The 25,499-nt window shown below is 41.6% G+C and overlaps 1 protein-coding gene across 1 annotated transcript in view; it reads left to right on the top strand.

The window, feature by feature from the left end:
• Positions 1-25,499, top strand: part of Tif-IA (RNA polymerase I-specific transcription initiation factor RRN3 homolog Tif-IA) — a 124,605-nt gene that overhangs the window by 18,814 nt on the left and 80,292 nt on the right. Inside the window, exons 3-4 of the mRNA XM_080267289.1 lie at positions 9,206-9,323; positions 17,098-17,250. Of these exons, the coding sequence (XP_080123415.1) occupies positions 9,206-9,323; positions 17,098-17,250 (271 nt within the window). The remainder of the gene's footprint in view (positions 1-9,205; positions 9,324-17,097; positions 17,251-25,499) is intronic.

The raw sequence follows: 25,499 nt of genomic DNA, 5'->3' as shown, positions 1-25,499 counted from the left end.
TCAGACATGAAAGAATTGAACTTGCTGGTGAATCTCTTGAGTGTGTGGAAGAATTTTGTTATTTGAGAGACATGTTGTGTGCTGGAGGTGGGGCTGGAACTAGCTCTGTGGCTAGGGTGAGAAGTGGTTGGAAGAAGTTCAGGGAGCTCTTGCCTCTCATAACAATGAGAGAACTCTCCCTACGTGCTAAGGGGTCTTTGTATGCAGCATGTGTTAGGAGTGCAATGCTGTATGGTAGTGAGACCAGGGCAGTGAAGGAGGAGGATATTTGCCGGCTCAGACGTACAGAAATGACAATGATTAGGTGGATGTGTAGTACGTCCCTGCGTGCAAGGTCTGGAGGGGCTGGGTTCATGATGGAAAAGTTGAGAGGTAGGATGGGACTGGAGTGTATTGGTGTTGTGATGAGGAGAGGTAGATTGAGGTGGTTTGGACATGTGGAGAGTTTTTGTTCCATATCGTCTCTTAAAATTATTAAACCCATAATCTTTTGTGTAAGCATACAGCCTAAAGACCTTACCAATTCAGTTCATATTCTCTTGTTTGTCTTCTATATTTTTCTGACTTTTTTGAGGGTGGTAAATTATGTTCTCTTGCTGAAAGAAACTTACTCAAAATTAGGGCGCATGTAACATAAGCATGTAAACATCTGCGAATACATCTGGAGTGAAGAGAATGCCTGACTGATGGGATGGTAGAGTAGGGTCATGTACATACACCAGTGACCTTCATTCCCCTCCCGTAATTGTTGGCAGTTTTTTATAATGCCCTAACTCAACGTCATTCACACCTAAACAGTGAAGTGTTGTTCAAGGCCGGCAGCTATGAAAGGGTTAGTGAAATATTGTATGAAGAATTCAAAATGGGTGCTGTGCATATCTCCGCACTCGCCTGCCGAGAGTAATCGAACTATCCCCTCTCTGGTAAACAAATTTTCGTGCGCTTCTCAATTGAGTCCACATTCTTCCTCTCCTCACAGCCTCGCTGTACGTGAGGATATTTTCGCAGCCCTTCACCTTTTCATGTTGTTTCGCCATGCCTCCCAAGCGCCCTGCATCATCTCCAGCATTGGGGGAGCCCGCTGCAAAGAAGCAGCAGCACCATACTCTAATTCTGGAAAGGAAATTGGAAATTATAAGACCCCATGAGGAGAGGCAGGGATTCTCGGAGATTGGGTGTGCTTTAGGCCTTGCTTTTTCCACCATTGAGACTGTGACGAAGAAAAAGGAGATGTACAAGAATATGGCCACCTCCTTCTCGCAATTGTATACAGGTATTGCTTACTTCTTAATTGGGGGGGGGGGTGAAGTTTAGGTGTGGGTCCGAGGGGGTCCTGGACGCATCGCCCCATTTATATGTATACATATTTCAATGGGGAAAACTGTTCCGATATACGAAATTTTGTATTACGAAAGTTTTTTTTTGTCCCTATCCTTTTCGTATATCAAGGACTCACTGTATACAGGCATACCCCGGTTTAACAATGTCATTGGTTAGGTAAGACCCCATCGTTAGGCAGGGTGTCGTATATCAGGGTACTTTTAACATGTAATGCAATGTGGAGTGTTTACCAGTCATGGGTGTCCTCCCAAACCAAGCCCAAAACCCACCCAACTGAGCCCAAAAACAAGTTTAAAGCCAATCTAAATGGCTGAACAGCTGTTAGGGAATCCAACCTTAGCCCAACACTTGTAAATAACTCACTAAAACTAACAATAAAATCTGAAAATTGTCAAATACTGTATATCTGGAAAAATTAAGCATAGTAAACTGTGTCCCAAAATGACAATTTCACCCCACCTGTGGCTAAAATACAATAATCTAAGTCTAAAAACTGTTTATAAATCAACCTAAACACAATTTGAGACTAAAATATCGAAATTGGTAAAAAGAGTCCAAACCCATCGTTAAACCAGGGTTTGGCCATCGTTAGGCAGGTTGTGGTGGTACAATATTTCCACCCCCATCGTTAAGCTGGGGTATCACATCTAGGGGTATCGTATATTGAGGTATTACTTATATATACTGGTATATATTTACATGGCATGTTGTAGGGGATCATATTTTACAATTTATTGATGTGTAATAGTCTATGAGGTTTTTTGCTTGTTCCTGCTGAAATGCTGAAGGCCTCGGGAGATACAGGAGTGGGGTTAGTTACTGATCTGATAAACATGATTATATGCTAGTTTGTTGTCCCGGATGTTTGGCTGAAGAGTGTGATTGAAATGTGTACAAGGGGAAGGGTGATGCCTTAGGAAGAGGAAGTTATAGAGGCATAAAATTTTGTGGACCAGATAATGAAGGTAGTGGAGAGAGTTTTAGAAGGTATGAGTAGAGATAGAGTGCATATTGATGAGATGCAGTTTGGGTTTATGCCAAGCAAAAGGACCACAGATGCCATATTCATTGTTCGACAGCATCAGGAAAAAATATATAGGAAAGAGAAGGGATCTGTACTTTGTTTTTGTTGAAATGGAGAAGGCTTCTGACAGAAGCCCTAGGGAGGTGGTGAAGTGGGGAATGAGAAAGCTTGGAATCGAGGAGTGGCTGGTTAGAGTGGTTATGGCTATGTATGTAGGTGCTCGCACCCAGGTAAGAGTGAATGGAAAATTGAGAGATGAGTTTTCCATGAATGTTGGTGTGCATCAGGGGTCAGTTTTGAACCCCCTGTTGTTTATCATGGCCCTTGAAGCCCTCTCATGTGACATCAGAAATGGATTCCCATGGGAGATTTATGCCAATGATTTGGTGTTGATTGCAGAGAAAGGGAGGCAGAGGAAAGATTCAGGAAGTGGAGAGATGGTATGTGGCACAAGGGCTTGAGATAAATGCAGATAAAACAAAGGTGATGGTATCTAGGGCAGTGTTTGTGATAAGTGAGTACATAAGAGATTTAGTGGTATTTGAGGTAGACTGCAAGGTAATGCTGATTTTGTGTGTGTAGTATGTCAGGGAGAGCATGTGGAGATTGTCAGGTGTGAAAGGATTGATCTTGCTGGTGAGTCTCTCGAGTGTGTGGAAGAGTTTTTTTATTTGGGAGACATGTTATGTACTGGAGATGGGGCTGGAGGCTAGAGTGAGGAGTGGTTGGAAGAAGTTCAGGGAGCTGTTGCCTCTCCTGGCATTGAGAGGGCTCGCCCTCTGTGCTAAGGGGTCTTTGTATGTGGCCTGTGTTAGGAGTGTTATGCTGTATGGTAGTGAGACCTAGGCAGTACATGAAGAGGATATTTGGAGGCTCAAATGTACAGTCCTCCCTCCTATAACGCGGCTAATACAGACTGACAACAAGCCGCTGTATAATTTTCCGCATTGTACATTCCATATGTTATGATTATAAAGGGCTAACCTAGACTGGACATATTCCAAAGTCGCCCTTTTCACCCCAAATCCCACCCAAACCCACCAAACAACATCCTGCTGACATTCACTCTGATACTCATACACAGGAAGGTATTAAAAATACATATGAAAGGTCTATCTATCTATCTATTGCCAGACGCCTCAATCCCGTTTGGGGTGGCCACAAACAAATCGCCTCCAAGTCGCCCTGTCCCCCGCCATTTCACTCCCCTGCTCCCAACTCACACCCCCCTCTCTCATATACCTCTCCACCCCACCTCTCCATCTCATCCTCGGCCTCCCCCTCCCTCTTTCCCCCTCCACCTCACTCACATACACTCTCTTCGTCAGTCTTTGACCCTCCATCCTCTCCACATGGCCAAACCACCTCAGTGTGTTCCTCATAACGCTTCCTATCACATCCACATCAACACCACAACGCTCCTTTATATCCTCATTCGTCAGCCTGTCTCTCCATGTGACTCCACAGGCTCCTCTTAAATAACTCATTTCCACGGCTCTCACTCTTGACTTGTGTCCTTCCAACAACGTCCATGCTTCACTTCCGTACGTTAGAGTTGGTATCACAATACTGTCATGTAGTAACTTTTTCACTTCCATGCTCACTTCCCTGTTTCTTATCACATATGAAAGGTTCCTAGACATTAACCCGTGGACTGCGAGTTACAGCTCAGGCTATGCTGCCGGTGCATCACTGTAAACAACTCGACCCCCATGCAAACTTACGCATGGCGCTACGCAAAGATGGAGAAAGAGAGAGAGATTTTTTTTTCTTTTCACCAGATGATGCCCTGTGTTTATCTTCAAGTTAATAGTAAAAACAATTTTTTTTTTTTTTTTCCACTACTGTACGTAAACTTACGCATGGGCCTACGCAAAGATGGAGAGAGAGAGAGATTTTTTTTCCTTTGCACAAGATGATGCCCTGGATGTTTATCTTCAAGTTTAGAATAAACAAAAACTAAAAGACTTTTTTTTTTTCGTTTTTTGCGCACCGCGGGGTGGGATAAAAAAAGGTAATTGTGCAATCCATGGTTTAATACAAAAAAATTTTAGGTCACTAACCTGACTGGCTCTGACAGAGGTAACATTGCTCTGTACCATGAAGTACCAACCTCAGACGCAGTCACGAGGCAGGAGACCACCAAAAAACAATGCCCCCAGCGGCCAATGGGGGCACATTTGGATGTGACGTCATGCGACCAGTCACAGTGCACAGCTCACCTGCTGTCATTTCGCACAACATTTGACTTTCAGCAGGCCATCTGAGCTCCAACGCCCGACAACTTGCCAGGGTATGACTGTGGTATATATTTTTTGGTTACACTGTAGGTGACCGTTTAAGTACAAATTCGTGTTACGCGATATTGTATTATAGGAAGGACAACTGTACAGAAGTTACAGTGATTAGGTGGATGTGCAGTGCGTCCTTGAATGCGAGACCAGAGGGGACTGTGTTTACAGTGGAAGAGTTAAGAGGTAGGATGGGACTGGAGTGTATTGGTGGTTGTGATGAGGAGACGTAGATTGAGATGGTTTGGACACGTGAAGGGGGTCGGGGATGACAGTTGGGTGCAGAAAGTGAGAAGTGTTAATGTTGGGGGTAGGGTTGTGAGTTGTAGACTGAAAGAGACTTGGGATGAGGTCACTGAGTGTGACCTCAGGGATAAGGGACTGAATAGAGAGGTGGTCAGAGATCGAGCAGTGTGGAGAGCTGCCATTAGATGACCAAGGCCGACGCATGGAAGTATGTTGGAGCCTTTATAAATGAAACAGATCTAAACGACTTCTTGCCAGGGATGGTTCCATTATTGTTTAAGAGGACTTTGTGAGTTTATGAATGTAAGGTAGAATGTGTGGATATAATATGGATGTATCCCAGAATTTACTGTGTGTCATCCTGTGGTAAAGGGTGTCAACAGTGTTTATCTACTTCTTGCTTGTGTATTTTGATTAGTTCATTTATGGTGTTTAACCCCTCCTTGGTCGCCGACGTCGAATGATGTTTTAGCGTAGCCTGACCGTCGGCGTTGGTGCACCGCGACTTGTAGAAAACTACGAAATTTTTTTGGAAGTGAACGAACGTCTGGGACTTCTTGAGACAGACCTACTCTGCACTCCTACACATCCCATCAGTCAGTTCAGCCCCTACTGCCATTATGAGTGGATATTTGATTTTTTCGCTTGTGGTCATGCCTAAACACGCACCGCTACACCCATTCTCTTGACCCAGACAGAAAATATCATCTGTCTCCTCCCTTGTGAAACACACACAGCCACCCTGTTTGCAGTTATAAGTAGATACAGGCATAAACAAAAAAGACATGAAAATAAGAGAAAAACACATTTTTGTTTTGGTATCTTTACCTATTGGCTTAGGTAGTAGTAGTAGTAGTTGTTCCCTAGGCAGTCTGGCTGAACAGCTCCGAGTCCCTTAGGAAGGCCATGGCCGAGACCGAGCTTTCCCACAGAGCACTCAAAGAGTGTATGTTGTGTTGCTGGCGAAGGTGATTGTGTGCAATGCAGTCTTCCATAATGTGCTTAATAGTATGGGGTGCTGTGTTGCATCCTGGACGGGCATCAGCAACGGAGTCATCCAGCCTCTTCTGGTAGCTTAAGAGGGCTGGATGGTGCCCACATCTCAGGCTGGCCAGGTGGACCCTGTCCTCACGAGGAAGATAGGATTCAGAAGGGTGGATGTCAGGAGGCCGTGCATGCAGCTGTGTGTTGTCTTTAAGTGACTGAATGGAGCGGCGAGTGATCTGAGTGTGGATATGCTTCTGGAAGCTGGTCTGAGGTGGGCGAGGGGGGAGAGATGACAGTATTTGTGTATGGTATCGTGTGCCGGGTGTTGTTTTGATGTTCCTTGGTGTGGGTGGATATGCTGCCAGGTAATATAGTGGATGTTGTGGGTTTGTGGAGGTTGCAGCAAGAAACTGGGTGCCTCTCATGTCTAGGTGATCCTTGACTTTGAGGACTTTGGTTTCTTGATATAGGTGGTCTGTGGGTGTATTAGCTGTGCAGCCTGTGATTATTTTTAGGGCCTTGTTCTGTATGATCTGCAGAGTGTTGTAGTGTGTTTTGGTGAGGTTAGAAGCCCAGGCAGGGCTTGCATAATTCATCACTGAACGTATGTATTGTTTGTATACGGTGGTGGTGGTTTCTTTGTTTTGTCCGAATGTTGTATGGGCAAGTGACCTCAAAGCATTGAGTCTTGGTGTTATTTTATTTTTAATGTTTGCTATGTGTTGTTTAAATGACATTGATGTATTGTATGTTACACCAAGGATTTTGGGTGTGTGTGTGGTAGGGGGGTGTTGTTTATGGTGAGGTGTGGGATGTGACTGTGTTCTGCTGTCCAGTTTGTGAGAAGAGTCACTGTAGATTTGGCTGGGGCTGTTTTGAGCCTGTTGGTATAGGTTTGTTGTACTGGTTTGAATCATTTGATATGGTGTGACTTGCAGAAAGCTGTGAAAACTTTTGGGAAATGAATGAACATCTGGGACATCTTGAGACTGAGCTTGACGACACTCTCTCACACCCCATTTGTCAGTTCACGCCTGCTGCCGTGACGAGTGGATATACAATATTTTTGCTCATGGTCATACCTAAACACACAATTACACCCATTATCTTGACCCAGACAGAAAATATCATCTTTCTCCTCCCTTGTGAAACACACACAATCACCCTGTTTCCCTTGCAAAACACACAACCACCCTGTTTACAATGTTAAATAAATACAGGCACAAGCAAAAAAGACAAGAAAGTAAGAGAAAAATACATTGTTTTCGGTATCTTTACCTATTTACACAAGTTTGTTGTACTGGTTTGGATCATTTTACATATTTTTTGCCATGCACTAATATTACACCAATGTTTGCCATGTTCACGTGATGTTTTGGTAGGTGGAAAGGCCTCCCTTCCCTTCCTCCCTAATCATCTAGTGCAAGATGCGAATCACAGGTCGTCTCGCATTTCAGTCCTCATTGTTCAGCCTGTACACTCAAAGTGTTGACCTTTATCTCATTTAGGTCTAATAATATAATCTCTCGCCTCCCTTTTTCCACAGACTCCATTACCCAGAGTACAAAAATAAGTCGATACTATCATAAACCTAATAAACACTGAAAAATGCTAAACAAATTCATAATATATATATATATTTTTTCAATTGAAACCTCACATATTATGTACTGATAAACTTTAAAATACACATATCTGGTAATTTCACGCCATTTCACCACCATTGACATTTTTGTTCCATAAAAGGAAAAAAAAACTAAGCATCGCAGCAATACCTAGATGTGACTGATATCATCTGTGTAAATTTGTGCACATTCTGCGCTTCATTGCGCAGCGCAAGATGGGTCTAGGAAGCTCAAAATTGCATTGCCAGGTGCATTTGACGTTCCTCTTCAGTATGGCAATTTAAAAAATTTGACTTTCAAAACTTCAAAAATTGGCCCTGGGGTCAACCAGTGGGTCCTGGGAAATTACAGATGCTTGGCCTTGGAGGGGTTAAATTGTGCTTGGTTTCCATTTCTCCTGGGGTGAGTTGAGCCTTTCTCCTTAAATTGTTTTTGTCTTTGATGAGCAATTTTATTGGAGGAGGATGGATGTTTAGGCCTTTTTTTAAATGCATGGGAAAGGGGTGCAGCATAAAGGTACACGCTAGAGCATTTATTGATCATTTGCTTTGCTCATGACAGCTTTACCGGTAGTTTTTTTTTGTTTTTTTTCCCTCATTCAATGGCACCTGGGGTAAAAGACCACTCACTGAATCATTTAATGGTCTGTGCTGTGATAGCAAAGGCATGGGTCCTTACACCTCTCCTCTCAAGAGATAATATTGTATTATATTTGCTTTCCTACTTAAGAACTTCATTTGTTAAGAGAAGACTTGTAACTCATAGAGTTTGTAAGTCAGTATTTAATAATGTCCAAGAGCAAATATGTGTAAATCACTTGTGAACACAAGTACAAACTGAAATGGCTGTACCACTGGTGTGCCAGTTACTTCAAGTGAATATAGTTATAAACCCTTTCCCCCACAGAAGTACGTTTTTTGGTGAGTTTGTATACAATGCTTTCCAGGCAGGGACAGTCTGACTGGCATGTGAGTGGCTTTTCATTGAAAATAGTCTTTTTCCAGATTCTGTGGATGCAGTTTGCATCCAAATGCAACTTCAGGAGGTAATTCCCCCCCCCCCCTCCCACATCATGTCCTTGTGTGTGGTAAGAGCTGATGACTATCATCTCCTCGATAATGCTGCCTACTTCTTCCTTCATCTTTATCATTCTTTTTCTGTGGGTGCCCTCTTCTCTTCATATTTCTCCTATCTTTCCTGTCACTTTTTTTAATCCTCATTCCTTTTTAGGCGGCTTTACATTGAGTGACAAGCCAAGTGGTTTCCTGTAAGCCAGGAAACCATTTACAGTGCAGTGTGGTAACCATATAACCATCCATACATGCTCCCTACATGTCAGCAAATGGGTTGGTGGTGAGTTAGTGCCCCTCCCCATAAAACAACTAACTCAGAGACAAACGGCCACCACTTGCGGGATTATGGCGATTGGCTATTGATAGATAGGTAGATGTCTTTGTGCCAATTTAAGAGGTGATTTTTGTGGTGCAAATTGTGTCATAATGTGCAAAGAGGTAAGTACTAGTATCATTAAGTCTTGGTAAGTGCAGTATCTGTACTGTAGGTATCATTGACAAAATAACTCAATATATTCCTGTCAAAACAAGCTGGTATATCAGAAAGTTTATAAGTAAGGGAACAGTTGTATTTAGTGTTCATATGATCACAGATTTTTGTCTCTCCCATTCTTGCAGAGGTTGCTGGCAATGAAGAAAAACTTGCTGCAAATCCTGGGGCATTGTGTGAGGAGGAGAAGTCCTTTTATCAGCAAGTTTTGATATGTCTACATTCAGTATACAAGCATGTACCAATGTAAGTCATGGTTGTTTTGTTCTGAATGGCTGGAGGAAATTGTTTTATAGATACTGTATTAACTTCTTCAGCTAGGAGATGTAGCTTTTGCACATGTTTGATACTGTATTTGATAAAGCCAGATGAATATACAGCAGATCCTCATTGTATAATGAACCAGTAAGAAATGAATCACAAATTTAACAAAAAATTTAAAATATATTTTTTTTATATACGATGCAGTACAGTGGAATTTTCACTTACATGACATGATCCCATACAAAGCCTCACTGGTCAGTACACAATTGCTGTTTTCACTTGTAATTTCTGTCCATCTATCTATTGCCAGATGCTTTAATCCCTTGTATGGGGTGGCCACAAACAAATGTCACCCTGTCCCCCGCCATTTCACTGCCCTGCTCCCAATTCACACACCCCTCTCATATACCTCTCCACTCCATCCCTCCATCTCATCCTTGGCCTTCCCCTCCCTCTCTCCCCCTCCACCTCACTCACATACACTCTCCTTATCAGTTTCTCACTTTCCATCCTCTCCACATGGCCAAACCAGCTCAGTGTGTTTCTCCTAATGCTTCCTATCACATCCACATCCACACCACAATGCTTCTTCATATCATCATTTGTCAGTCTGTCTCTCCATGTGACTCCACAGGCTCCTCTCAGATAACTCATTTCCACTGCTCTCACTCTTGATGTGTCCATCCAACAGCATCCAAGCTTCACTTCCATATGTCAGAGTTGGTATTACAATACTGTCATGTAATAACTTTTTCACTTCCATGCTCACTTCCCTGCTTCTTATCACTGCTTTCAAGGAACCAGCAACCTTTCTTCCCTGCTGTACCCTTTCAAGCACTTCGCCCTGCAAACCTCCATCCTTATTCATCACACTACCCAAGTACCTGTACTTAAACGTACTCACATTTTCCAATTCCTCACCATCCTACCTCGCTGTACATTCACTGACTTCACCTCTCTCAAAGACCATCACTTTACTCTTCCCTACATTCACCTTTAGATTCCGTTTCTTACACACTCTCCCAAACTCATCCACCAAGCCTTGCAGCTCTCCTTCGTCTTCACTCAACAACACAGTATCATCTGCAAACAACAGTACAGGGAGTTTCCAAACACTTCCCTCTCTCACCAGGGCCACTCCAAAATCCACTACCCTACCTTGTACCTATTTTATTATCCCATCCATGTACAGATTGAACAACCATGGAGACATGACACATCCCTGTTTCAACCCAACCTTCAAAGAGAAAAATTCACTCAGTTTTCATTAGTGCAGGAATATTTACTCTTTAAGGCTTTCATTATTATTAGTATTTATTGAAAATTATTAATATGTATTCTGTGATAGGATAGGTGTTCAATGGTCAAACACAAAATATTCTTTGTTGAGTCACCTAGTTGTCCTCACTGTTTTGTACCTCATCTGATGGGGCAAGAATCCGTACCCCAAATGACATTGTTCACTCCACCTGTAACTAAAACACCTTAATCTAAGTCTAAAAACAGTGTGACTGATATTAGGTATCATGCAAAGAATGCCACAAATATATTTTGTTACATTTCATCTCTTCTAGAATGTTAACACAGCACTAGCAGTATCTGCTGATTGGGGTAGTGGTGGAGGTGTTCAGGTGTGCCTGACAAGGGGTTGTATATATGCACTCTTAAGATGAAGTTGTTTACATTCAAATAAGAGTTACGATTAAATTTAAAAACATGAAAAATGAAAGGGGTTTGTAATGATAATTAGCATTGTGGTGTGGATGTGGATGTGATAGGAAGCGTTAGGAGGAACACACTGAAGTGGTTTGGCCATGTGGATAGGATGGAGGGTGAGAGACTGATGAGGAGAGTGTATGTGAGTGAGGTGGAGGGGGGTAGAGGGAGGGGGAGGCTGAGGATGAGATGGAGGGATAGGGTGGAGAGGTATATGATGAGAGAGGGGGGTGTGAGTTAGGAGCAGGGCAGTGAAATGGCAGGGGACAGGGCGACGTGGAGGCAAGTTGTTTGTGGCCACCCCGTACGGGACTGAGGCATCTGGCAATAGATAGATAGATAGACTTCATTGGTCAGTAAATTTGTTATGATTCTTTATAAATACTTCCCCAGTCTTTTCACAACCTCCCTAAGTGTGTGTATCATACATTGTGCACTCATATATTATAAATCAGGATCACTGTATGTGAAGGAGATAGCCTTTTTATTTGCATGGGACTAAGTACTGTAAGAATTAACCAACATAATACTGGGAATATTTTGGAGTAAATTTAGTTAAAATAATAAAAAATTACTGTGGAATTGTAAGAAATTTTCATATTCGTGAGGACAAAAGTAGATGATTGAGAATGTTAATTCACCAATTGAGGAAGATGAGAGAAAAGTTTCATTCTCTCTGAATACCACACAAAGGAATGGGGCAGTGATTGGCATAAACAAGTGGTGCCACACCATGCCATGAGATTATCTGGTTGGTTTTTTTCCCCTCTGCAGTCCAAGCAATTCAAACCACAGATACATTAAAAATTGCATTGGAATTTTAAGTCACATTGCAACTGTGTATACACAGTTTTGAGATTGAGAAGAGTGTTGGAGGACATTTATATGCATATACCGTATATAGTGTGTATATATGTACGATATGGTAATTGACAGGAATCTATTACACTTAGCCTCCTAAGTCTAGGGAGGGTCAAAGTAATGATATGCCACGGCATAGGATTTTTGATTCTCAAAGAATGAGATAGCTTTTTGTCTTTCACTGATTGTGAGTGCAGTGGAAAAGAAGTACTCTTGAACAGTCCTGGGCCCTCTATGTACAGGATCTTAATTATCCCCATGTAGAGTATTTTGTACGAACCTCTTTGGTCAAGTCCATTCTTCCAGCTATGAAAATCGGTATACCTACTCTATATAACCTGATATCACTGTGATTTCATAAATACCCCTGTAGCTTGAGAAAACATACATACCAGTATACAGTAGTGCACCAACTTTCGCTACAGCAGGATTCGCGGAATCCACTTTCGCGGCATGCACCAAATATTCCCTAACTTCCACTTTCGCTTGAAAAAAATCGATTTTCGCGCACAAATTTTGGGTTTGGGACAATATTTTGAAATTTGAATTTCCTGCACCGCCCGCCCGCAACCGACTGTCATCTTAAATGACGTCATGTCAACACTCTGTCCACCCATTCCCGCCATTGTGTACGGGCGTGCTAGCTCCATTGTGTTGGATTCTCACGGTTCAGTGGCCTATACTATACCTGGTAGTGTGGGGAAAGGGCCTGGTGGTGTGGGGGGAGGGCCGGGAGGCAGTGGTGGTGATAAAAAGTGGCCGGGACATTCAAAGTCGGGAGGAAACGCCTCGGATACTTACCCCCAACATCCATTAAACACCTCAACCTGGTCTCTGTGGTATGTTTCTCCTCATATAATGTGTACTGTACAGTTTTTATTGTTTGTATCTCACAATGCAATGTACAATAGTGATTTGATGTACTGTATTGCAAGTGAAAATGAAAATCTGATGTTACTTTAGGATAACCGGGAACCAATTAGCCTTTTTGCCATAAAGACAATGCCCCAATTTTCACTAATTCCACTTTCGCGCATTATTTTTGGACCCAATTAGGCGCGAAAATTGGTGCCCCACTGTATGTGCAGAATGTTACCACAACTTCCAAAAAACATTACAACGTGTGTGTGTGTGTGTGTGTGTGTGTGTGTGTGTGTGTGTGTGTGTGTATGTGTATTTACCTAATTGTGATATATGGGAAATGAGCTATGCTCGTGGGGTCCCGTCTCTGTTTCTCAATGTCAAATTTTGCTTTAAACTCGTGTAAGTTTGTAGACTGGATGATCTCTTTGTCCAGGCTATTCCACAGGTCTGTGCATCTACAAGGAATACTATATTTCTTGATATCCTTCAAACAGCTAGGCTTCTTCAGTTTCATTCCCTGTCCTCTTGTTACTTTCATGTCCTGTACAAACAGATCTTCTCTGTCAGTTTTATCTACTCCCATCATGGGCCTTAACACTGCAATCATGTCGCCCCTCTCTCTCCTTTCCTTTAAGGAAGACAAATCCAGCTTTTCCAGCCTCTCTCTGTATGACAGATCTGCCAGACTGGGGACCATCATGGTTGCTGTTCTTTGTATTCTCTCAGTCTTGTTTATATCTTTCTTTTTGTGTGGGTTTTATATCTTTCTTTTTGTGTGGGTGTTATATCTTTCTTTTTGTGTGGGGACCACACTACTGCTCCATATTCTAACCTGGGGCGGATCATGGCCACTGTAAATTTTTTCATTATCTTCTCATCCTTGTAATGAAATGCTACTCTTATATTAGTCAGGAGTTTATACGTCTCTCTAACTGACTTGTTAATTTGTTTTTCAGGTGACAAACTATCTTGGACCAACACTCCCAAATCTTTCTCTTCTCTTGCTTTTGTGATTGGTTCATTACTCACCAAATAATTCAGTGATGGCCTCGGTACTTTTACCCATTTCCAATATTTTACATTTCTTTGCGTTGAATTTCATTTCCCACATCTGGCTCCAATCGTGTATCCTATCCAGATCCTCCTGCAGCACTTTACAATCCTCCTCAACCTCTACCTTCCTCAAGATCTCTGCATCATCAGCAAAAAGACCTGCATTACTGTTCACTCCATCTACCATATCATTTACGTAAATCGGGAACATTACTGGCACCATCACCGAGCCCTGTGGGACTCCACTTGTTACTTCCCTCCATCCAGACATCCTGTCCTTTATGACTGTCCTCATTTGTCTGTCTCTCAGAAAGTCTCTCATCCATTCCAGGAGGTTTCCCTTCAGTCCTCCTATATGCTCTAGTTTCCACAATAGTCTCTTATGGGGTACCTTGTCGAAGGCCTTTTCCAAATCTAAATACACACAAACCACCCAACTGTCTCTGTCCTGTAGCACGTCAATTGCCCTTGAGTAAAAGCTCAACAAGTTGGAAACACATGACCTTCCACTTCTGAATCCAAACTGACTTTCATCCAAAATATTCATCTCTTCCTGATATTTTATCCACCTGTCTTTCAGGATTCACTTGCACCATTTTGCGACCATGTTGGTTTGGGAAACTGGTCAGTAATTCAGGGGTTCTTCCTTGCTTCCTCCCTTACAAATTGGTACCACATTTGCCCTCTTCCATTCTTGAGGCACTTTCCTCTCTTCCAGAGAACATACAATTAAACTGTGAATCTTATCTGCCAGTTGTTCTCTGTCTTCCTTCAGTACCCGGTTAGAGATTCCATCTGGTCCTGGGGGCTTTCCTTACATCTTGAGTTTCCAGTAATTTATACACTTCCTGCAATTCCACTTTTATATCATTTATCACTACATTTCTCGTCACTCCCTGCCCCTCCACAAACTCCCTTTCATTAGTGAAGACCAATTGGAAACATTTGTTCATTATTTCTGCTTGCATTGCCGCATGTTTATAGACCTCTCCTTCTACTTTCAGTTTGGTGATTCCTTCCTTTTGTTTCAATTTGCCATTGACAAATCTATAAAACAATCTGGGTTCTTCCTTACATTTGTCAGTTCCACCATTTTCAAAGTTCCTTTTTTCTTGTATATTCATTTCTGGTTCTTTTATATTCTTCCTCTGTTCTGTTATTACCGTTGTGGTAGGTGGGGACGCTCACCATCCACTCACTCAGTGTTGTGCTGCTCTCGGGTGTCTGCCCTCTCCTCTCCTCCATCCTTCTTTCCTTCCATCTTCTTCTGTCTTTCTTTCCTTCATTTTTTCCTCGTCTTTCTGCCTGTGGGTGACTTTGCACTCCCTCTTCTGTCTTTCATTCCTTCATTCTTTCCTCTTCCTTCTGCCTTTGGGTGACTCTACACTGAGTGACAAGCCAAATGGTTTCCTGTACACCAGGAAACCATTTACTACACTGGGTGGTAACCATATAACCAAATTTTGGCGCCTGGTGGTTTAGCGGGTAATTATTGTGCTCCAATCAGATTGAGCCGGTGAAGGTTTATATCCAAGGGATGGTTGGGGTTTATTGCTCACGTAATGCCACTCAGGGACGAGTGAGGCTTGTCACTCTCATCTTAAATGTCGAGACCAACTGCCTAGCCCCAGGCTCCTACACTCCTCATGGGGCAACGTAGGATTGGATGATGGATGGATGGATGGATGGATGGATTACCTCTCTTTCTCCAGTTGTTCCTTGCCATGTCCCTCTCTTTTTTTGCTGTCATACACCTTCTATTAAACCACTCCTTTTTCCTGTTTTCTTTCCCCCTTACTCTTGGCACAAATTTTTCCACTCCCAAATTATAGAGGTCTAGAAAGATTTTCCACTTCCTCTGTATCTCTCTTCTTTCTCTGAATTTTCTTCAGTCCGCATTTTTGAAGTATTTTCTCAGTCCTGTAAAGTTTGCTTTCCGAAAGTTGTATTTTCCCAGCCTATAAAGCCTGTCTCTTGGTTCCATGTTCCCTCTTATCATCTGAAACTCAATGACCCCATGATCACATCTTCCTATAGGACACAGATATTCCAAAGATTCAGTTGCATCAGGTTCTTTAGTTAGCAGTAAATCTAATCTTGCTGGTGAGTCATCACCTCAGAATCATGTCTCTTCTTTGACCCACTGCGTCATTACATTATTCATTGCTGTAGTTAACAATATAGTGCCCTTTGAATCTTCAATGCCTTCTGAGTCCCATTCCTCCCAGTTCACCTCTTTACAATTAAAATCACCCATTAAAATTATATTGTTGCTTTTCTCAATCACTTTCTTTAGATAACTGACCATGTCTGACAACATTTCCTGGTATTCATTGACATTCCATGCTCTTGTCTTAGGGGGAACTTATACTACTGCCATATCTCTCTTGCCATTCTCTTCAGTTTCTAATTTCATATTTATCACTTCAGCCCTACCCTCTCCCATTTCCACAATATCCATATTTATGTTTTTTTTCACTGGTATCTTCACTCCCTCTCCTGTTTTTTCTTTTCTGTCTCTTCTCCACAGTTTGTATTTGCCATCTCCCACATGGATATCAATATCCTCTCTTAACTTGGTCTCTACAAAGTACATAACATCAAGTTCATGAACCCTCAAGAAATTGTTAACTTCTAACCTTGCTGATTTTAAACCATCAACGTTTGTACATTCCACTTTCAAACTTTTGTTGTTGTTTTTTATACCCTCTTCTCTCTTTCTCTTTGTCGGTACCACTTTCTCAATTTCTGATCCATAACTCTCCAATAAAACAGTGTCCTCTTCCTCCATTCACTGTTCGATTATTTGCCTTTCCTTCCCTTTACTAACTCCTTTATTTTAGCTCTTTCTTCCTCATTTGCATCTCTCCTTGTCCAGACATTTTTGAACCCCTCATTGTCTGATAATTTCCATGTTCTGTTGATGATTTTGTTTACTGTTACCTGGGACTTATAACTTTACCTTCAATGACCTCGCCCCTCCTTCCTCGTACTTTCCTAACCTAAACACTTCTTCAGTCTTTTCTTGAGCTTCATCATTACCCTTCATAACTACTGATATTATCTCTTTAACCTTACTCATTTCTTCTTTTTCTCTTTCTGATCTTCCTATCATAACATTGAAACACAGCCACAATTCCATGATGGCACCTGGCCTTAGTATGAAAACAATTCCAAGACAGCACCCAGGATTAAACTGTAAGAGTTAACCATTATTAGCAAAACTAAGCAATTGTATAGTGATGCAGTGTTCCCACAACAGGAGCCAAGACTACATCCTAATCCTGGCCAAGAAATGCATGCCATACTTCCGTCAACACGTCCATAAGCATGCAGTCTACTCTCACAACCTCCTCCTCCTCACCACGATCCTACCACACCTCAGACAAGACATCCTTGAAGTCATCCTCAGCAAGTAAGTCATAGTTCTTGGCTAATAAATTGGTAAGCTGTGTAATATAACATATATTTTCTGTTGTAGACTTTAGTAAAAAACTCCAGAAGTACATGGGGTGGAAGAGACATAAATTTGTGGGATGGAGTTGAAACTACAGTACTGAAGGCTTAAATGGTGAATGAAAGAATGTATAGCCCATTACACTGGACACTCAGTTCCGATGGCATTTGCAGTTAATTTATTAGTGCTAATCTTAACTCTCTCTGCCTGTGTTTTTTTTTTTCCTAAGCTAATCAATATTTTTTTTTTCCCTAAGCTAATTAATATGGCAGTAGCATTAAAAAGTACATGAACTGTAGGGGCTAATAGACAGTGCCTGTAACCCTTTCGGTCCAGAATCTTGAAAGTTTTAACAGAATAAAATAATTCAAGAACAGCCAGAGTAGAGTGGTAAAGATGTCTTTGGGCTGAAAGAATAACAAATGTTTCAGAAGAAAGAAAATTTTTAAAAGAATTAGATAACATATGAACAGGCACTAGCTTTTTTTTTTTTTTTTTTTTTTTTTTTTAAAGGAACTCCATACCGGGGTTGGCTATGTTGTAACAGAGTTCTTCTGTGGACAGGATGCTTAGCCAAGTGTCTTCACAACAGTTGCTGAAAACTGTTGGCAAGAGAAAAAAAAAAAGATATATAACAATATTTGTAACTGTGAGTCTCGGCTTTGGCTCCGACTCTACTTTTGGCTGAGTTTCCTGCCCAATAGTGGTGATTGAGTGGCTAGTTACTAAACTTGTAGCCATGTTTCCATTCTTCCAGTGCAATAGTACCTTATAGGATTGATAGTAGTTTACCATAGAAAGAAACATATATTCTGTGAATGCCTAGGGAAGGCATTATGGCCTTATTGTTGCAGTGTACAGTGGAGGATGCAAAGGAATTCTGTACGGGCATTATGTGTGTCACAGATGATTCAGTGCAGTTAATGGAGCTTCACAGAGAAAAGTAAGCTCAAGTGATATTTGCATCTACAGTAAAAGTCCTCTCATTCGGCATCTGGTCATACATTATTTCTGGTCTTTTGGCGGTTTTCATAAATAGTCCCATTACGAAAGTTCTCTGCTCTTCCAGCACACGACAGGGTTTCTAGCTCGTTGCTGGTACCCATGCGCCCATAGTTGCCAATTTGGCACTGTTGGCACTAGATCTAGCGCTTTTCATAATAATTTAGCACATTTCATAATAATTTAGAGCCAATAAATACTAGATTTTCTTCCATATCTAGTGCGTTTTGAAGTCCAATTTAGCGTGAAAATTTGAACAGTTCACCTATAGCTTAGTGCATTTTAAAGTTGAACTTAGTGTTTTTGAAGATTTCTGCTTGCCAACACTGCATTCGCTGTCAGCCATCATGACTTACGAGTGTCTGACCTTGTGAATGGGACCTTTCGAAAGTTTGGAAACTGTCGTGCTGTTTTATGGTGTACAGTCGCAGTCATAAATAATCACCTATCCTCTGGTCCCCTGTGCCTCAGGCTGGCTCCTTTATGCATGGCAAGTCACACTGGAGTAAGAAGGGCTGAAAGAGAGGGGTCAGAAAGAGAAGGAAAGGTGGGTGGGGGGATGAGTGATGGTGCAGAGGTGGGGTGAGGAAGAGGAGGGAGGGTAGGTAGAGGAGGGAAAATGAAATGTGGAGTGGTGGTCACATTATTTGTTTATTTTCTCTCATTCAGGGCATAAAGCAGTTAATACTTGGTAGATAACCCTGCATTACACCTTGTATAGCAGCATTAGATAACAAGCTTTAGAGTGGTGATATCATGGGCTGGCTTGTGAGAGAAATATACTGACGTGACAGATCCAACATTAGTGTGGAGCCAGATATTTGTTTATCTGTGTATTTTGACTTCGGATGCAAATTGGAATGTGGATGGCTTTGACTTGAATAATGTTTGTGTAAGAAACTTCCTCTACCCTTGCATGTAATTAATTTTTGGAACTAAATATCATATGCAACCATTGACATGGCTGTGTCCACAGTCCATCCACCCATCATCCAATCCTACATCGCCCCATGAGGAGCATAGGAGCTCGGGGTTAGGCAGGTTGGTCCTGACATTTAAGACGAGAGTGACCAGCCTCACTCATCCTTGAGTGGCATTACGTGAGCAATAAACCCCAACCACTCCTTGGATATAAACCTTCACCAGTTTAGTGTGTTCACAGTAAATCTGACAATCCTTTCGGAGCACTTCCTCTGTACAGTGAGTATCATGTCAACTCTTTTATGACATCTTTATGTGAAAGGCTGTTGAAAATAATTGTGAATAAACGTAACTAAATTTGATGTCTGTGCACATGGGTGGATATAATAATGATATCACTCATAATTTGTTAAAGGAAAATTTAAAAAATCCTACCCAAACTCCCAAAATATGTGTGTCAGTATTTACTCACATTGGTCAGGCCAAAGCAACCAGGAAAGCCTTTGTAAGTACAGTGGTCTCGTGGCCTCCTGCCTCACCTCTTGCTGTCTTCGTGGCACCAAAGGAACAGTATTGTTAATGGTGCGCTGGTTCAGTCAGTATCATGTCAACTCTTTTATGGCATCTCTGTGTGAAAGGCTATTGAAAATAATTGTGCATAAAAGGTAAATAAATTTGATGTCTATGCACGTGGGTGGATATAATAACGATATCACGTAATCTGTTAGAAGGAAAATTAAACAAAATCCCACACAAATGCCCAAAATATATGTCAGTGTTTACTGACATTGGTCAAGCCAAAGCAACCAGGAAAGCCTTTATAAGTACAGTAGTCCAGTGGCCTCCTGCCTCACCTCCTGCTGTCTTCGTGGCACCGAAGAAACAGTGTTGTTAATGGTTTGCTGGTTTTGTTTGAACAACTCCCACTTGTCCTTGGTCTGCTGGTGGAGGAGTGCCTGTGTCCTCTCATTCTCTGGTTCCCACACAACTCCCACTCATCCTGGTGTGCTGGTAGAGGAGTGCCTGTGTCCTCTCATTCTCTGGTTCCCACACATTGAAAATTTAGTCCCACACAGTCTCGATGGCTCTGCACTAATGTTTGATCTGTCACGTCAGTATATATCTCTCAGACAGCCCTTGATATCACCATTCTAAAGCATGTTATCTGACGCTGCATTATCTGCCAAATATTAGTTCCTTTATATCATGCCCTGAGTGAAAGAAAATAGACAAATAATGTGACCACCACTTCACATTTCATTCTCCATCCTCTACCTCCCCACCCTCACCCTTTCCCCTCATCATCACTCGTCCCTTCACCCACCTTCCTTTCTCTCTGTGACCCCTCTCTCTCAGCCCTTTTTACTCCAGTGTGACTTGCCGTGCATTAAGAGAGGCATGGGGTCCTGGGGGATAGGTGATTATTTATGACCACGACTGTACATATGTAAATACACCTAGGTTAAGGTTAGTTTGTGTGTACAGGCATACCTCAGTTTACGAACATAATTGGCTCCGAGAGGCTGTTTGCTAGTTGATTTTAGCAAAATGAAAATCCCTGACAGTACTGCATGTACAGCATAAAAAACACTGTACTGTTCACTGATCTGTTGGTAGGGTTTTAAATGTTCTTAAGCAGTTTATATTGTATTATGAAATATAAATGCATAAATTAACACAAGAAATACACAAGAAAAAGATACAGTATACGAAAACTCTGTTCCTGCTATTGTCCAATGCCTATTTACAACTGACGACAGATGATGGAATGTTTATCACCTGAGAAGATGTGGATGTGGCAAGCATTTCATTTTGTTTCATTTGTTGTAACTATACATCAGACATAAGCAATAACAGTTAGTTATTTTATAAACATTGCTGTAGCTCACCTGAGGGCAGACATAGCAGGACTTGCAGGAAGTGAGAGGAGGCAGGTGGAGGAGTGGAGTTAGTTGGAAGATGCGGGTGTGGAGAGAGCAGTGGGCGAGTTGGGATTTTCGGGAGAAGCAGGCTGAACAGGCTTTATTATTTTGAGTTTTTGTTCCATAGAGAAGGCATGTGGCTTCCTAGATGAGCCAGAAGCATCACTATCAACATGCTTGCATTTATCAGCCATATCAAATGGAGTGAAAGTATTAAAAGCAGATTGAGCAGCGATCGTCTCTCCTCTAGGTGAACAAAACAATAGATGGTGGGTTAGCCGCCTAGCGACCCCCCATGCAGCTGCTGTCACCCGCAGCTGGGCGCTACAATCTAAATTAGTTTTTCTTGGTTACGTTCGTACCTGTGAAATGTTCGTTATTTTTTTCGCATTCGCATCTTTGAAATGTTCAGATCTTGAATGCTCATAAGTTGAGGTATGTCTGTATTGTATTGTTAAATACATGAAATGTAAGTTCTGTATTAAATACAGTAATCTTCCCAATATCCAATGTAATACAGCCAAAGGCATGTTTGGAAATTGGGCCCATCTAGATATTGGGCCCCTGCCTCCTGAACTGGTATTTATGGACCCTAACCCAGCCTAACTTTGAAAGCCAGCTAAATAACTCCTTACTGGACATGCATAGCACCTATTGAAGACCCTATTCATACCAATAATGGACATAAAGCATGATATAATTGAAAAGGAGCCAGAGAATGAGGAATTAGAAGTGAGTATGGAAAATATTTAGCAGCGTACAGGGTACTTACAGCACGTCTGCGGCCACCTCCTCTAAGGCCCTGGCAGTGGTGCAAATGCTCTTGGAGCACATACAGTAATCCAGTGTTGTGCTGCGCTTTATTCTTTGCATTGTGAATTATAATTGTTTAACACTGCACATGTTGTTCTTAATTGCACCACGCCAGTTTCAGCCACCACTTTGCACTCCGCACTTAATCCTTTGCACTCTAAATTCTAATTTCTTAACACTGCGCAACACTGTAAACTCCCATGTGGTCTAGTGGCGAGGTTTTGCAGTTTATTCTCTGTTTATTCACAAAAACGAGCACTTGCGACATCCATTGCGATGAGGATCTGCTCACAGTGGTAGTTAGGTGGTAACTGGGGAGGGGGGAGGAACAGCAGGGGGCCCACAGTGTGTGTAAACACGGCTGTTCGGCGCTGCGCTCCAATTTCAAATTACAGAGGTGAAAAAATTTAGATTTTTTTTTTTTTTTTTTCCCCCGAAGGCCCAGGCCTAAGATGTCCGGAAATTGGGGTGTCCGGGAATTGGGCGTCTGGTTATTACAGGGATTACTGTATTTAGTTCTTAGGGTTGACCAATAATACTTGCTAGACACTGTTATTTCATTGGGGTGACTGACCATGATTGCTATGGTCCATCTATTTTATGAAGAGCGTTTGGGTGTTGTCCCTCTTGGGGAGTCCCTGTCCCACAGTGTTGCCATACTTTGTACTGGGCAACTTAATCGGATTAGAAGCAAGGTGCTAATGACAACTCTCCCTCCCAGCACACCTCTCTCTCTCTCTCTCTCTCTCTCTCTCTATCTCTCTGCATATAGAAATTGCATTTTTTATAGATTTATTTCTGTAAAAAGTCTATACACTTTTATGAATTTTTAGAATTTGCGGGAAAGCCTTCAGACTGAATGTCTGTCTGTCTTGTTGGGCTCTTATTCATTCCCTTTCTCTATGACCTTCCCCTTACTCTCTGTTTCTGTCTTTCTGTCTGTCTGTCTCTCTTTTTCTCTCTAACATTATTTTTTATTATGACTGATTTTCTCCTTAACCCTTACACCGCGGGCCTGTTTTGCTTTGACTTGCGGCTCCTTCGGGCATATATAGCACTCCGACAGACTCTCTAAAAATATTTGTCAAAAATCAGTTATTAGTCCTTGAATATTAAAATCACATATACTTATGGCACATACCTTCAGCTTTCTCCTTGGGTGTTTGTTGAGCCTTCGTCAAGTACCGTAAGACTTGTGGAGACCTCTGAAGTTGGGTAACGAAGTCTCCACTTTACACTTCCCAACAACTCGTAATATGATTACCACAGCCTGATAATATCACTAGAAACACTAATCTATGATTCTCAAATAGTTTGGAATCCATACTCCCCAAACAAAACACTGTGAAAGCAATGAAAATTACGAGGGCTTATGACCATCCCACTTCCGATCATTCGCCGCTAGTGTTGTCTATTATTCATAAAAACACTCACAGTTTATATTTCTGTTACTATATAACACTTATTTATATCTACAGTCTTTATCCATAAGTTTCCTTCAGTAACAGTAGTTTATTGTCACTGTAGGGATTCAATTTCTTTCAGTAAAATACGTAGCATTTACTTTCTCGTCCTGTATACTAGCATTGAGAGTGAATGTCACTTTCACCTTCACTCTCATAACTCATAGTATTCATACATGCTAGAGTGAAACTTTCACTTTCATTACTCCTAGGGTATATACTCGTATTCTTATAATACTACTCATTTACATTTCTATTTACGTTCTCTATTTTATTTACGTTATTTACATTTCTATTTTATTTACACTGTGTTATGCACTGTCACTTGAAGTAACTTATAAAACTATTTTCCACTGTTCACGTATATTTACATTCATTACTTTCACATGCTGTTTACACATTATTTGCAATTCCACTTGCACTGTTTTACTCAATAGAAAGCTCGTAGACACTCTTTTATCAATTGTCAGCCCTTTACCTCTTTCCACACGAGGTTTAGTAGGGGGTAAAGGTCACAGGGCCCTTTTCATGGGGGTGAAAAGTGGCTGAAGTTAGCAGGAGCAGACAGACATACCTTCACATTGGAAGATGACAGTGAACTGATAGGGGTGGGCTGGGGTGGCCTACCTAGGGAAATGCATTACTGCCAACGTCAGCCTCTTGACATTTGCTAATATATAGCAGTGAAATGATTGGCAGGAAATCTAGACAATACATTATAAATTAGGTAGTTCCAGGTGAATGTAAATATCACTTAGGCTTCTCCCTTCCCTCCTTATATGTATATTTATTACGAAAATAGATTATACGGCATATTTCAAGGGGAAATAAACAGCGAAAATTAGCGAATGAGTGCACGTGAGGTGTTGTCAGGTGATAATTAGCCAATTCCAGGTGTATGGCACTATCACTTACCTTATTTCTTTTTTTGTATATATTATTTGGTATAAGAATACAGCATAGGGCTTATTTCAATGGATGAAATCAGTGGAAAATCCCAGGGAAGATTTATTTAGCGTAGAATACAGTGTGGTGGCCTGCAATAATTAGGTAGTTCCAGGTGAATGTAAATATCACTTAGGCGTCTCCCTTCCTTTCTTATATATATTTTTATTACGAAAATAGATTATACTGCATATTTCAAGGGGAAATAAACAGCGAAAATTAGCTAATGAGTGCACGTGAGGTGTTGTCAGGTGATAATTAGCCAATTCTAGGTGTATGGCACCCTGACTTACCTTATTTCTTTCTTGTATTATTATTTGGTATAAGAATAGGGCATAGGGAATATTTCAATGGATGAAATCAGTGAAAAATTCCAGGGAAGATTTACTTAGTGTAGCATGGCCGGGCAGGCGAGAGGATAGGGTAATGGAGGGGAGGTAGGGAGGGGAGTCAAGAATGGGGAGAAATGGCTAAATTGTTAACAATGGATGGGAGTACAGATGAGACTAGGAGTGCTGACTAGTGTTGGACATTGGCAGTACTGATAGATGATACAAGCCACCACTTGAAAGCCCGGGTGAATTCAAAATAACACAGAATCACAAAAGTGACGCCCCGCGGTATGATCCCTTGCTCCCAAGTGTCACGAAAGTGACGCCCCGAGGTTAAGGGGTTAAAGTGTGAGGTTTATTTGTGGTTTATAATTTCGATTTATTTTCCACATCACCTCTGAGGTTGAGGAAAAGCCTCCTGACTGTCTTGTTGCGTTCCTATTCAGTTTCCACCACATTCCCTCCCTCCCTCCCTCCGTCTTGCCTTTTCTCCCTTATCTCCGACCTCTCCAACCTCCCTCCCCCGCTGTCCGCCTATCTCCCTTATCTCCATTCCCTTTCCCTCCTCTCTCTCTCTCTCTCTCTCTCTCTCTGTTACTGTCTGTCTGTCAACATTATGTTTTTCTTATGAATGTGATACTTTCCATAAAGTATGATGTTTTATTTGTTCTCCATAATTTCGACTTTTTTTCCACACCACCTTTGAGGTAAAAGTCAAGACGCATTTTTTTTTTTTTTTTTTTTTTATATAGAGGTTTTCCCCAGGAGGCCTAATCAATAGCTTTTGAGGGAACAATTATAGGTCCTCT

Source organism: Coenobita brevimanus, chromosome 23, assembly GCF_032717465.1.
Source record: "Coenobita brevimanus isolate Jiangsu-jjx chromosome 23, ASM3271746v2, whole genome shotgun sequence".
In the NCBI taxonomy this organism is placed as follows: Eukaryota; Metazoa; Arthropoda; class Malacostraca; order Decapoda; family Coenobitidae; genus Coenobita; species Coenobita brevimanus.
The sequence above is the reverse complement of the archived record's forward strand: the minus strand, read 5'-3'. Positions and strand labels throughout refer to the sequence as shown.